The sequence below is a fragment of the Rhipicephalus sanguineus genome, chromosome 1 (assembly GCF_013339695.2).
Source record: "Rhipicephalus sanguineus isolate Rsan-2018 chromosome 1, BIME_Rsan_1.4, whole genome shotgun sequence".
In the NCBI taxonomy this organism is placed as follows: domain Eukaryota; kingdom Metazoa; phylum Arthropoda; class Arachnida; order Ixodida; family Ixodidae; genus Rhipicephalus; species Rhipicephalus sanguineus.
Genome location: NC_051176.1, coordinates 193,034,092 through 193,048,846, shown reverse-complemented (window position 1 = coordinate 193,048,846; position 14,755 = coordinate 193,034,092). Strand labels below are relative to the sequence as shown.

General features: G+C 49.6%; 1 protein-coding gene across 2 annotated transcripts in view; it reads left to right on the top strand.

The window, feature by feature from the left end:
- The window catches only part of LOC119404687 (transcription factor 25), a 100,800-nt gene that overhangs the window by 22,374 nt on the left and 63,671 nt on the right, over positions 1 to 14,755 (top strand). For both annotated transcript variants that reach the window (XM_037671321.2, XM_037671311.2), the window contains exons 5-6: positions 1,460 to 1,590; positions 4,663 to 4,762. In XM_037671321.2, the coding sequence (XP_037527249.1) occupies positions 1,460 to 1,590; positions 4,663 to 4,762 (231 nt within the window). The remainder of the gene's footprint in view (positions 1 to 1,459; positions 1,591 to 4,662; positions 4,763 to 14,755) is intronic.

The window sequence follows — 14,755 nt, the reverse complement described above, 5'->3', positions numbered from 1 at the left end:
GGCGCAAGGCGAGGTAGCTGAATCCCCCTAAAATTTTTCAATTTTGCATGTGTACATATACACGCACACATACAAATGCATGCACGAACATACATAAAGTATGGTTGAACCTCCCTCCCACAAAAAATTTCTGGCTATGCTACTGCCCAGAAAAGCAGAGGATGGGCAGAGGAAGGAACAGGCCTTTGAGACATAGATGTAGCTGCTGAATTTTTGCATACCAAAGGTACAGTAGAACCCCGCTGTTACGTTCCTCACTGCTGCGTTTTCCCGGCTGTTACGTCGTTTTCCGCCGGTCCTGGCATAGCTCCCATAGGATACAATGTATTGGGAACCCCGCTGTTACGTCGTAACTGTCGGACCGTTCCCGTATGGTACGTCGCGAAGTGCGCCCGGAGCCGACCGAGTGACTACCAAAGAGAGCGGCCATGGTGCATTTTCACGCAGCTTGGCCTCGTTTGACCGTAATATTAGCCGCATGAAAGGCGCAAGCAACATAATCTTTCAATTGATGCAAACAAAAGCATGGCCTTCGAGATTCAAATTGCAAAGATGGCGTCTATGACGTAACTGCTCGCGAAAGCAAGGCCTTCGAGATTGGCATTTACTATTGACAAAAGCATAGCCTCTGAGATTTGCATTGCACAAACATGGCGTGTATGACGTAATTGCTTGCGAAAGCAAGGCCTTCGAGATTGGCATTCACTTCTGCCATCGTGCTGGCGTAGACTCATCATCATCGTTATTTGTCGGAGAACGGGAGGAGTTCGAGCTGGTTGGAGCTCGCATGGTCGTGCGTGCGGTTCGCGGTCGGACTCGCCGCGCCGGTCGTGATTGCGTGTGCTTAGTTCTTTCATGCCTACAGCTGTTGGTGTTAAAAAAATCACATACGTTGATTACATTTCTGTGGATAAGGCTTTCCTAAGCTCCGCGTTTCTATCCATCGACTAGATCGCGGCTGAGCGCGCCAATTTTCGTGCTGCTCGTAAGAATTGAAATAAAATTCTGTACCACTAAATATTTTGCCGTTTTTCCTGTTTTTCGGCTCTTACGTTTCCCGTCTCTTACGTTTATTTCCTACGGTCCCTTCAAAAACGTATCAGCGGGGTTCTACTGTATAGCTGTTTAACTACAGTGGAGATGGAGTCCCCAACTTCATCATGGCTACAGTCATAGGGTTAGCCCAGCGTCATCTTCACTGGGCAACTGGGTTGGTGATGAGAGTAGCAGATCTTTAAATTGCGCAAGCATACTCTTGTGCTTTACACATCGTTCATGCATCTGCTTGTCACAATTTTCGAGGAGTGGAATGAATATATGACAGCACTCTTCCGTAGTTTCCAACTGGCCATTCAAGTGCATTTTTTTGCCGTTCCACAACCCTGTTGAATGTTATCTACAATGCTGACTGCCACTTTACAAACTTTCGTATGCCTTTCTTTGCATGCACCAAAACTAGGAATAACCATGGAGCTTCTAGAGACACGAGGTGACGTACACTTCTTCACCTTTGAGCACTCAAAATCCTACCAGGCAATCCAGTTTCAATTCTTGGATGCTGTTGAAACATTCAACCCGGACAACATAGTGGTGAGCTGTTTTCTCTTGTGTGTGTTGTGTGTTTATGTCTAGTTTTGAAATAGTGGATAAAATTTTTGGCTTTTTGTGTTTTCTTTCTTTTTATCCGTTATTGTTTTCCTGTTTTAAGTTCAGCTGATATGTCTCTGGCCCTTAGAGGTTCCAGCAACGAACTTTCGAGGACACTATTCTTTTTTTCTTGTGCAGCAGATTGGATATGGTGATATGGTGACTTTGATATGGATATTGTGTAAAGTTGCTAGACCTGCAGCGTTTACTTTGGAAGGCACGTGCAAAATTTAAACAAAATGAGTTTTTCTGCAAATTTTCTCAGTTGTGTGCTATAACTTTACAAGGATTCTTTAATGACTTTTTTTTTTCTGGTTACAAAACTTCCCTGGTAAAGCTTTATCTTCTTTTCAGGTTTAGATTATGACGAACTGTCTATAAATGTGTCAAATTTACTGAACTGCTTCCAAGGCACTTTGTATCATATTGTAATAAAGACAAGGTGGTAGTGCTGATTTGCATATTTTTAATGAATAACCTTAGAGCACTAAAACTAGCAGGTCAGCTTTCAGAGGAATTCAATATTACATTTTTCCACATTACGGCATGTATGCACATGTATAAGGCGGCGGGCAGCAATGTAATGCACAGTAAAATAAAAAAAAATTATTCGTGTGCAATGCTAGCTGAAAATCATGTAACTCTTTCCTTATTTCAGCAAAGAGGCTGAATTGCAGGTTTTTTTTTTTGTTTTTGCTTGAAGAAACCTTGCAACATATAATATGGAAGGGAGAATTGTGATCCACTCATTCGTAGCATGAAACTGCAAAGGAAAACTATATCGGTTTCTCAGAAAGAAAATTCAAACCGAACAAATCCTTTGATGTGTTTATTGTTGTTAGCACGTTTAGCATTCAAGTGGTGGTGCACCTGTAATTCGTTGATGGAGATTCATGATTGAACAGATTTTCAAAGATTTGTTTACTGATATGTAGTTATGAACTATCGCATGACCCATTTTAACCCTTTGCGGTCCAAAACCTTTACCCACTTTCCGGCTCTAGCGGTCCGAAACTATTTCGCCAGTTTCTGGCGCCGCGAATAAAAACACAAGCTGTGGAAGAGAAACGCACAGGATATTTATTTTTGCTCCTGCATTCTGCAGGCAACTCTTTTAGTGATATTTGGGCAACGTATGATACCGCTCAAAGCATTCCCCTGTGTGCAGGCCAGGGTTATTACTGCAGGTTTCCACCGCCGCCGTCGTCGTCTTCGTCACTCACTTCTGTCGAATCACTGTCATCACTGTCTGGTGGAGGCACGTAATTCTCTTCGTCACTAAAGTCATCCTCGCTTTCGCTAAAAGCACCGCCGTAAAACGCACGCGGTGAAAACGTGGCCATGCTTCTCAGCGAACCGCGCGCGCGAGTGGGTACGCTCTAGGCCCCGTGCTGATCATAGTGCTGCACCCTAGTGTCAAAAAAGTAAAACCTCAACAAACAAAGCTCACTTATTCCTCAAGAGATGGCCCTTCATGTATACAAAAAATGCGCGCGACTCGCGGTGAGAAAACAGCAAAATTTAAACCACGAACACCCTTGTCGGGCGGGGCCCGACAGCGGACCGCTACGGCCGTGTTGCGTTGTCGGGCGCTGCCCGACAACGGACCGCAAAGGGTTAAATGTCAATGGAGAGAACTGAAAATTTCACCACCAAAACATATGCATCATGTATAAGCCGTGTACTGCTGTCAGGATCCTCTCTTGTGTTTCTCTCTGGTAACACAAGCGATGCCACCTAGTGGTGCATCTGAAATTCCCCTCCTTTTGCATGGCCTCGAAGATTGTTGTGATGAGATGCTTCGGGAAAAAGAAAGCCTCCGACGTACCACATGAGCTCTTATACCTCCGTGTGGGTCAGACCTCCCTGGTGGTTTAACCCGCCGAGAGGAGGTTACGTTGTGGAGACTTCGTGTTGGGGTTGTGCTTACCCCATTCGTGACCACCCTTTGGGAGCAAAAGTACCGCGGCCCGTATTGTACATTGTACCCATTTTGCGACTCCCCAATCCACGATGTAACTGTCACACACTTATTGTGGACTTGCACGGGTCTACAATTAACCCGTCGTCATCACCTACGTGCAACAGGCCTCAGGCCTGGCCAACCACCCGACCTTGACCGCTGGATTAGTGGACCTCACCACCGCTCATTACTGGACTTCATACACAACGCAAATTTGTATGTGTATTTCTGAATCAATAATTATTATGCCTAAGGGCAGATTTTCGAAAAAAAAAAAAAGAAGGCTGAAGATAAATTTCTCATTGTCCAGCCTGTGCTTAGGGATCCAGATGCAATACATCATGACCACTACTGAAAAAGTATTCCTTTTTATTAGGAAAACCGCCAAAGTGAAGAGATAGAAACATCATGCAAGTTGAAAAGTGGGGAAAGTAGGCTAAGAATTCTGATCACATCAAAAGCTTTGCAGTGAAAAGTTCGTCTAGGTCGAAGGATCAAGCGTGAGACCAACACCAGGAGGCTAGTAGAGAGAAGCCTAACTCTTTGACAACTGATTGTTGTTCTTTTGTAGCTTCATGCTACTGTCGGGTTGATGACAGTTTTCTCTTTCACGAACTTTCCTTCAGCTTGAGAGCTTTCAGAAAATTTATTTGCGACATCTTTATCCAAAGAAACAAGAAGAAAATTTAGGATAGAAGCAAAGCACATACTGTGTTTAAAACACATGTTCCATTTATTGAAGTAGTCATGGTCAGAAAACAGTATTTGGACTTCATTACCACCCACATCTCCTACCATGTTATGAATCCTGTGCTATTGTGTGTCAAAGTATCTGTCTGACATTGTGGTTGTGTGGGGAACACCTAGAGGTGCAGTCAGTCATCCTGCAGACCATGACAAGCAGTGGTCGAGGTAGGTTACTTGATCACAGGCAGTGGTCTCTGATGGAGTCATTGCAGCACTAGAAAAACGAGGAATCCTTCAGTACTCTTCATGATACCTCCAGCTTGATTAGCGCTCCCCCCTCACTCGCCCTTTTAATTTTCTTTCAGGCATTACTAAACCAACATCCATATCATGTAGATTCACTGATTCAGTTCAGTGATGTTTGTAAGATGAGTGAGGATCTACAAATGGCTGCTGAGCTTATAGGTGAGTTTTTGTCAAATGGCTGCTTGAAGCAATCTTTATTCTTCATCAAAACCAATTTGTTTTTTTTTTTTAAGAGTGTCCTGCTGTAGTGGCTTACAAGCTATGGTGTTGTACAGCTAAGCACGAGGGTGCAAGTTTGATTTCTGGCCACGGTGGCCACATTTTGATGGGGGTGAAATATAGAAGTGTGTTCTTAAATTTAGGTGCACATTAGGAACACCAGGCGGTCCCGAGTCTCCCACTATGGTTGGGGGAATCATGTCGTGGTTTGTGCATAAAAACAGCCAGAATTTAATTTCTTAAGACATTATTCAGCACGTGTAAAGCCTCATCTCAAGAAACTTAATTGCCATGGCAGAACATTGCAACTGCTCTGCTTACTGTTCACTAAGTGCAGAGATTTAGAGTGATTAGACTGAGCATAGGCATTTATCAGAATGGGAATGAGGAGCGACAAGTAACACTAATATGACACAGCATCTTGCTTGTCTGCCTAGTTGAAGAGCACAGAACTGATGCTGCTTTGACTGACTGTATTCTGCTTATCTCACGGCATAAGCACGTCATTAATCACACAATACAGTGAAACCGCGGTGATACGAATCTCACGGGACCACCCAAAATATTCGTATCATCCGAAATTCGTATCACCAGAAAGCATGGAAAATTAGCATGCGACAAAAGAAAGCTGGCGTACATTTTCATTTATTGTTTTTCAGGGCCGCAGCAACGTCAGGAAGAACCCTGAATGATTGTCAGTTAAGTTTTTAGATGTCGGCAATCACACCAGCACTCGTAAATATACGGCCTGTATGCGCATATTTAATTAATGGGCCAGATGCGTTGTGACCCGCGACAGCAGTAGCCCCTTCCAAAGTTTAGTATGCTTTTTTGCATAACACCGGAGTACTGCAGCGAAAGTAACAAAAGCGCTTGACGCGATGGATCAAGGCCACAAAATTACAGAACGACGGTCCTGTGTTATGATTTTGTTATCAAGGAGGTGTTGGGGATGTTATTTGGGAGATTTACGGCCGTGCCCGCGCAAGTGCTACTTCAACTGTCGCGCATGTTGACGCTGTGAGGCCTGACTCCTTCGCCAAACACTCCTCGCCTTCTTTCGGTCCTCGTCCATCTTTCATAGGATGTCTGATGCACGATGCAGGCACGTGTAAACACAGTACAACGACAGCAGCCCGCGTCAACGCGTTAGAAAAAAAAAAAGCATGGCGCTGATGTCCTCTGTAATCTAAACACGAAGGCACATGGAGGCACATGAGAGCTTCAAAGATTCGCGCACACAATCTCTGAGGCAGTGACGTGTCTCTGAAGGTTTATTCTGACCGTCAGAAAAGTGTTTTTCTAACACCCTGATTCTGACGATTTGGCGGTGCGGCGCACATGCCCACGCTTGCGTTCCCGCGCTCGCACATGCTTGGCGCGTCTTCCGTGACACCGCGAACAGCACCTCTTCGTACCTGGGCAGTAGTGTACGTTCGTATCAAACGTCGCTGGGTGAAAATCGGTTCGCAACGACCGTACTCCATTACATTGCAGGCCAGTGGGCCTTGGCCGGGACCAATGAAAAATTCGTATCATCCCAAAATTCGTATGAGCTGTGATCGTATCACCGAGGTTTCACTGTGATCATGAGTGTGCCATTTTTTCAAGAGAGGAGCCATGCAACACAAGTTAATCCAAGCATTTTATGATATATTGCAGTGTCATCGGATGTTGCAACCTGTTGGATCGTTCCTAGATAGGTCTTCAAACATTGTGGTGCACATCTACGCTATGCTCTTTAATAATTCCTGAGAGCATTTTCTTTATTGTGTGCTTGCTGAAGAACACAGCCATTTTTGTGTCTACCATTTTTGAAACATTTCTTGAATGACTGCTCTTATTGTGTCGATGTACGACACCTTCAGTCCAATGGATGGATGAATAAACTTTATTTCGGTCCCTCGGAACGAGCCCTAGCACGTTGCGGGCCGCTCCCATGTCGGAACAGAAAGACTGTGGAGATAGGTTTGCACTAGGCTTACCTACGAGGCGACCGTGAAGGGACGCGACGTTCTCCACTGCCGCAGCGAACAAAGACGCTACGGCCGGGTTCGTCGACTCCGGCACGGCGCAGAAAAGGCACTCGAGGCAGGATGTCAACAAACAACACGGGTTTATTAACCCAAGATGCAGCACAGTACGACACTCACAGGCTTGCAGGCCGTAAGGGGAACTCCGCAAGACCGATCGAGTACGCTTGCCAGCGGCGCTAAGACTACCACACAAAGGGCAGCGGTCGAGCACACGAACGAGAAGCCGCCTGCTAGAGCAGCGCGTCAACCTCTCGTGCTAGCCTGAGAGCATCTCACGCGGGCAAGGCCGCGCCAGACAGAAGCGAACTCAAGGGGGAAGGGGAGTTGTCACTGGCGGCCAATGAGGAACGGCGTTGCACAGTGACGTAAGCTAGCTTGGTGGCGTGAGCATGTCGAGGCATGCCCGGACGCGTGCCCGCGCGCCGGGAGGCTGACGCATGGCTTGCACCAGACAAAGAGGCCTGGCGCTGCCGCCGCGGTCGCCATACCGCCGATTAACGGCGGTTCCCGGCGCTCGAGCCGCGCGGGGCCAACACGCGCGCTAGCTGGGGAACGAGGCGCCAAAGGGAAGGGCGCGCTCGATTCCCACATTCCCCCCTCCTAAAGACCGAGGCCAGCCTGTGAAAGAGGCTGTCCGAGGCCAAGTGGCAAGGTCAGCTCAGCCGCAAGGGGGCTGGCCAACGGGGCAAAGTCCAACAGGGGGGTGTCGTCTTCCCAAAGGTACAAGTCGATAGGTCGTCCATGGCCACACAAAAGTTCCACCGAAAGTTCCACCACAAGGGGGAGCCCACTGCCGTAAGAAGGTCCACATCCCAGGAGGAACGGGGAAGACTGCACAAGGGCGGGCAGCCGGCCCGCTTGAAGTTCGCCGGACTGGAGAGGTTGGCAGCCGGGAACGTACGAGGCGTGGCTGCAAGTTGCGAGCGGCAGCCAACCGCCGAAAGTCGCTGGGACGGGGGCCTCACAGGAACAGCAGGCCGGAACAGCAGGCAGCCAGGAACGGAGGCCGGAGCGACCACGCTCGGGCCTGGGCCAAAGCTTGAGTGGGCGGAATAGCCGCCGAGGGTGGCTACCGAAGCTGCCAGGTGTGTAAGGCAGGGTGGAGGTGACTGCAGGGCAGAAGGCAGGCAGCAGGCCACAGCTGGGACGACCAGGGAACAGCAGGCCACAGGCTCAGCGACAGGCTGGGCGGTCCAGTAGAGCCAGGCGCAGGGAGACGACAGGGCGACGCAGGAGTGGACAGAAATGTCCCCGGCAAAGCCGGCTTGCCAAAAAGGGTGCCTGCCTGACAGTGCTGCCCAACAAAGGGGCGCTTGCCAGGTTATGGCTTGGACAACGCGGCAGAGGGTATTTTCGGCTAAGAGGGCCTTCTACCACTTCCATACGTGTGCCGCCGCACCTTAGCGGTTATCTCCATTCACTGTCAAGGTATGGAATAAAGTCCAGCTACCTGTTAGTGGGAGAAAGGTTGCTTAAGTGCGTTTCCACAGGTTCTACCGGTGGCGTGACTTGGGGCAAGCCTTACGGTTTTCCTGCGGTTGTGTGACCGCCCTCCCCCCCTCCCAAGTCGCTGCTGCGGGCAACGAAAGGGTTTGAGGGTGGCTGCATGAGCCCGGGGGTCTTGCCCGCACGAGACTGCACGCATTGTCACACGAGGAGTGAAGAGCGTCACGTTTATGCCTGGCCAGGTAGCAGAGCGGCACAACTTTTAGAAAGTCTTACGGCCACTCGCATGTCCGGCCAACCGCGAGTCGTGGAAATAGCCGAGGGTGGCTTTCCTTAGACTGCGGGGTACCCCCACCTTAAAAGACTCCTTGGGAGCTTCTTCCAGTGGGATGTGGAGCGCAGGAGAACTCTGCCGGCGACTAACAGATGCGAATCCAACGTGCCCGCAGCAATACCAGACTGCGTAAACGGCACACGGCGCCGACAGCAATACCAGACTGTCAATACGCGCCCGCTCCTTGGGAGCACGGCTCTTGGAGCCCAAAACGGATCGCACTGCTGTACCTTTGGTATCTCTTCTCTGCTTAACAGGATACCGGCTGAAGTGACGTGCTCACCCGAGGCGATCGACTCAAAAGTCAATTCGCCGTCGGGGTTCGCTCCTTTCGACCCCTTGGAGCCAGAGGCCCCGGAGTCTACTCGATGCGATTGCTCTCGGGAGTGGCGAACACAAGTGTCACACCGAAACGGGGGCACGCGGCAAGGCGTGAGCCACGACGTTTGAACTCCCTTTCCGGTAGCGCACAACGAAGTTGTACCGCTGCAAAGTCAACGCCCAGCGCGCGAGGCGGCCCGAGGGCTCGCGCAAGCGCTTAAGCCAGACGAGCGCCATGGGGTTCGTTTCCTCCACCAATGGCACTCCATTGACATAGAAGACAAGCTTCCGGCGAGCGAAATCTCGTGTGGCGTGCCGTGCTTAAAGGCAGCGGTAGCCACTACGAGGGTTGCAAATGGTTGTAGGGCGCCGAAAGGGACGACCCTGTAGCCACCGCTTGGGAAGTCATTCACGATACCCGTGCGCGCGAGAAAGACGCGACCGAGAATCACGGGCAGCGAAAGACCAGGGAGATGCACAAAGCACTGTCGGCGCGCGCGATTCTCCCAGCGCACAACCAACTGCGAAGCGCCGCACCAAACAGCGGTGGTGCTCGCGAGATGGAAGGCAGTGTTTTGCCTGGAGCTGTGCCGCAGTTGTGTGCAGCGGCTCCGAGGCAGGCGCCGCCGTTCGAGGGTCGTACGCCTGTTCTCCGCCATGCACGCCATACCCAAAGGGGCCAATAAACGGCACAGAGAAGAAGGGTTTCCGCACCGACGGATGCATGAAGCCTCATGCGACAGGCAAACGAATCGACAACGGAGCACGGTGGCTCACATTTGCCGAAGGCGTCGCCAAGGCGCGCATGAGGAAAATGATCGTCGGAAAACGCGGACGACATTGTCAACCCGTTTACGCTCGTGACAACGACGGGCCAGCGAGCGCGTGAACGCCAGCACCATGTGGCCTAGGAAGGGACGCTCCGGTGCGGCGGTTTGGTTACTCAGCTGTGCTGCTAACAAAGAAAGGCCAGCGAGCGGAGACGACGCATTGGAGGGGCCCGAAAGCACGTACTCCGCGTGTCTCGAACAGCTGAGAAAACCCGAAACTGGCTGGGCTAGGACTGTAGTCCATATTCGAGCGGTTGTCACCAAAGGAGGCCCCAAAACGGGATCTCTCCCGGTGGCCGAAAGCCGAGGGCCGCTAAGGCGAGCTTACCTCGAGCTGCCGGCGTCGTCCGCATCGAACGAGATCAAGCCGTCGCCACGGGATCGAGCAGGAACGAGCGCCTCGAGGGGGACTGCTCTGATGCCATGCCGAAACCAAGTTGGGCGCCAGTTATGTGGAGATAGGTTTGCACTAGGCTTACCTACGAGGCGACCGTGAAGGGACGCGACGTTCTCCACTGCCGCAGCGAACAAAGACGCTACGGCCGGGTTCGTCGACTCCGGCACGGCGCAGAAAAGGCACTCGAGGCAGGATGTCAACAAACAACACGGGTTTATTAACCCAAGATGCAGCACAGTACGACACTCACAGGCTTGCAGGCCGTAAGGGGAACTCCGCAAGACCGATCGAGTACGCTTGCCAGCGGCGCTAAGACTACCACACAAAGGGCAGCGGTCGAGCACACGAACGAGAAGCCGCCTGCTAGAGCAGCGCGTCAACCTCTCGTGCTAGCCTGAGAGCATCTCACGCGGGCAAGGCCGCGCCAGACAGAAGCGAACTCAAGGGGGAAGGGGAGTTGTCACTGGCGGCCAATGAGGAACGGCGTTGCACAGTGACGTAAGCTAGCTTGGTCAAGCGAGTGACATGTCCATAGAGCCAATGGGGACGAAAATTTGGACACGATGGTAGCGACGCCTGGATTCTAACGGTAGTTGCAAAAACAATTAAAAATGTTATCTTGCTCTCAACAGAAAGAGCTTTTATCATTTTTCACATGCAATTTAGTTTTAAGAACTATGAATATTGTTTGTAGATTTTATAGCTGTGTATAAAATGAAATATGTTTGAAACGCACAAGGGCGCTTTGATATGGCGGCTGGCGTTCCGCATAGCAGACGACGCCGTCGTCGTCTGCTTTTGCACCACCGCTGTCCCCCGCTCGCTCAAGCAGCCCCCTCTCCACCCGACCTGAATTCTTCTCGTTTCCATAATCTACACTGTAGTCAATTACTCATTAGGTACACACAAGTATCGTGCATACTTACTTTAGTAGGGCAGTGCTGCCGATTACAGGTCGAGCGAAATGACAACGCTGATCACACAAACTTGCTGCAATAAATTATTTTATTGCGACTGCATCGATGTTTACACAAAATGAAGGACACGTAAGTAGCGTTTTAGCATGTATACCAGCGAATAACATGCATGCATAAGCGTTTATATGCAAAGAAGGTACGTACTACGCATAGCCCCACCACAGATGTCCGGAGCACAGATGATGTCCAGCGTTGGATGATAAATAGATCCAACTGCACGAAGCCTTCGCTGGTATAAGAAAGGTATACCGCTAAAGTCCCTGCACTTCTACTGCTCAAGATGTCGCACCACTTCGTTCACAGTATTCAGCAAACTGTCTGTAACTGATATGAACATATCCGCGTCCCTTTCACGGCCACCAGTGCGGCGTGACTGTTTGTTTTCTGGTTTGCGCTGCCACCAAAAGAGCGTCACTTTCAAATCTTTTTAGCCTTCGCGCTATACACGTTTCTGACAGCATAAAATTAAATGAGAAACGGTTTTTTGTGCATATTGACCTGAAGTCTTACAAATAAAATCGGCGAAAAAAAGGCTTAGATCGCGTTTCTATTACCGCTGCCGGCGGTGCGCTGTCGTCGTTTCGATGGGGGCGACACCTGAAGGCCCGGACGCGAAGCTCGCATCATGCCACCGGCTTGGCTTGGTGGCGTGAGCATGTCGAGGCATGCCCGGACGCGTGCCCGCGTGCCGGGAGGCTGACGCATGGCTTGCACCAGACAAAGAGGCCTGGCGCTGCCGCCGCGGTCGCCATACCGCCGATTAACGGCGGTTCCCGGCGCTCGAGCCGCGCGGGGCCAACACGCGCGCTAGCTGGGGAACGAGGCGCCAAAGGGAAGGGCGCGCTCGATTCCCACAAGACCAAGTCTCTCTGCTGTGTCACGGGCTCTTTGGACTGCGCATAGTTGTGCTTCGAGTCCGGAGCTTGTAATGGCATCTCCCATTTTGACGGCGTGATGACTTCGCTGCCGTGTAACGCAGGGCACCGCCAGAGCCATGGAGTTTCTTACAATAATACCTAGAGGGGAATCTGGCGCTAGTGTCTACGTGGGCTCCTTGAGCGGCGCTTCAACCACCATGGGAATGATGGGAAGTACAGGCTTCGGATTTCCTTCGGATGGATTAGGTTCTTGAGATTTGCAACGCTTGTTTGCCGAGTGTAAAACAAAGCGATGTGAAGCTCTTTACAATCAGAACTTGCTTCATTCTTTTGTACTTAAAACTTATTGCAAAAAGTTTACGTGCCCGTGAGATGGAAATGAAACCTGGACAAATTCAACCGCCAGGGTATGCATTGCTCTGCAATTGTGTTCCAGATTTGGCATCACAAAATAATGAATTATTTTTTTAGAACACTTGAAAACAAACACGCTTGTTTTTTTTCCTCGAAAGTACGCATTATCTATTTATTTAAATAACAGCACTGCAATGAGTAAGAAACACTTAACTTACCGTCTGCTGCGATGCCAGGTGCATCTGTCCAAGTGGCTTGCCTCCAACGCATCTCTCGTTTTGTTGTGAAGTCGAGTCAGAGGAGTGTGACGGTGCGTCTACTTAGCTTCGCCGTCGTTTTGCAGTCAATTTGAAAGAGTTTTGACAAGTAGCACTCACCACAAAACGTGAACTCTATGCAATTTCCTGCACTGGCATGGGACGCTACATCTATGCGCAGCGGTGAGTGCACGACGCTTTGCTAAAACTGTCAAATACAACATGTAAAGCTGAAACGTCGCAGCAAACCAATAGATCTAGCGGTTTTCAGCCTCTCTGAACAACAAAGGCACTGCTTGAGTACTTTGCAACGCACCCCACTGCCCACGCCTCGCAAAGAACGCAACTGAAACTGTAGAAAAAGATCCGTAGACAGTTCGCTAGCTAATGAAATCCAATCTGAAGTCTGTACTTCCCATCATTCCCATGGTGGTTGAACGATCGCAGCGCCAGTTTCCTCTCTAGGTTATTGTATGAAACTCTATGGCCAGAGCATAGGGTATGTTTGAAATTAGCGATATCTGCGCATAATGAACATGCATTAGTCCTTCAGTCCAATGTTAAGCAGAAATTCAGCTATGTCTCGATGATCCGTGTTTGAATGCCGCTATTTAATGTTTATCTTAATGATATTACAAGCATGCCATTCAATTAAAAATGATTTTTATGAGCTGATGTGACACTCGTCTTGCAGTGCTCAAGTTATGATGAGGCTGCTGTTAAAATGCAGTCTGGCATTCACCATCTCCTTGATTGGCTGGCCAACTACAGAATACCCTCAGACATATAACATCTATTTACACAGCAACAAATGCTGTTCTTGTTGCTCCCCAATTATGTTGACTCGTAGCACTAGGTATTTACTATTTAGGTCTTACATTTGATGGCACTCTGTCTTTGATTATTCTTATAATTGTGACTTTGGCTCATTTAATTAGTGGCTGCATCTGTCATCGTGTGTATACTACAGTTTGATGCAGATTTCTGTGAAAGTTAATTTACGAAAGCAAACATGAATTTATTGTGTAAACGAATTGCAGCTAATATCCTATAGACGTCAGACTCTGCCCAGGCGGCGCTGCGAAAAACACCGCCACCAGCGCCCTCGTTGCAGCACTGGCGCTAACTGGGCAATACAAAGAGAGCCGTCCGCAAGCGAATGTGCATAGGCCACGCATAGGCCACAATAGAACCCCCCTTTTTCGTTGGTGTCGAGGCGCGGTTTCCTGAAAATCAAGGTCCTGGAAAGCTTCTTCCGCCAGTCCACGCTTCAGAAACATAGAAAGCATCTCGAAGTGAACTGCGTACAGGTACAATGCAGAAGAAGTTTCAGTTATTTCGGCGCGCTGCAACTCACAAGTACAAGCGAGCATCGCTCGACATCAAGTTCGAAGCAGGCCCTCCGAAGTCCGTTCTGTAGCGCCTAAATGCGTTAAATTCGGGTATATACGTAATGTCAAAGCGATGAAGTACATACGCGATCAATTTACTTAGCTATGTATCGTACGATCAATGATACAAAGCTCGCTTTATCAGGGACGAATGGCCTCTGCGATTTTCGTCTTTTCAGTTCCATTCTCCCTTAATTCATCTCTCTTTCTGTGCATTGGACTGTTTCATTGTGCATCCTCAAATGGTCTCTTGATTGTTTTCTTCCGTTTGTATATACTGCAAATGGGGATACGTGCGTGTCCACTTTCACAGGGTACAGCTAAAGGCAGAACTCTGGCCTCTGAGATAGCTATGGCAATCGCGGAGGCCATGGGCAAAACAACCCTGATGGTGGTCACGACCAACATTTTGCGATTTACTTGTATGACACACGTGTTAGCTGGTTAGAACCGGAACTCTGAGCCTTCAAAACGCACATCCGCGATGCTGTGCGGTGACGACCAACTCAGATTATAGGATGTCGCGATGTGCGTATAATGCGTCTTCAGTCTGCCTCTAGCTGCTCACTCCGTGTTACACAGCACGCACCGTGGTCAGAGCTTCTGCTGAGCTTCATAGTCAAGGTTACCACGGTTCTCCATCATGGCTACGCAAAACAACAGCAGAGCCACGTTATCACACCTTTACATGCGACCGGCTGTGGATTATGCG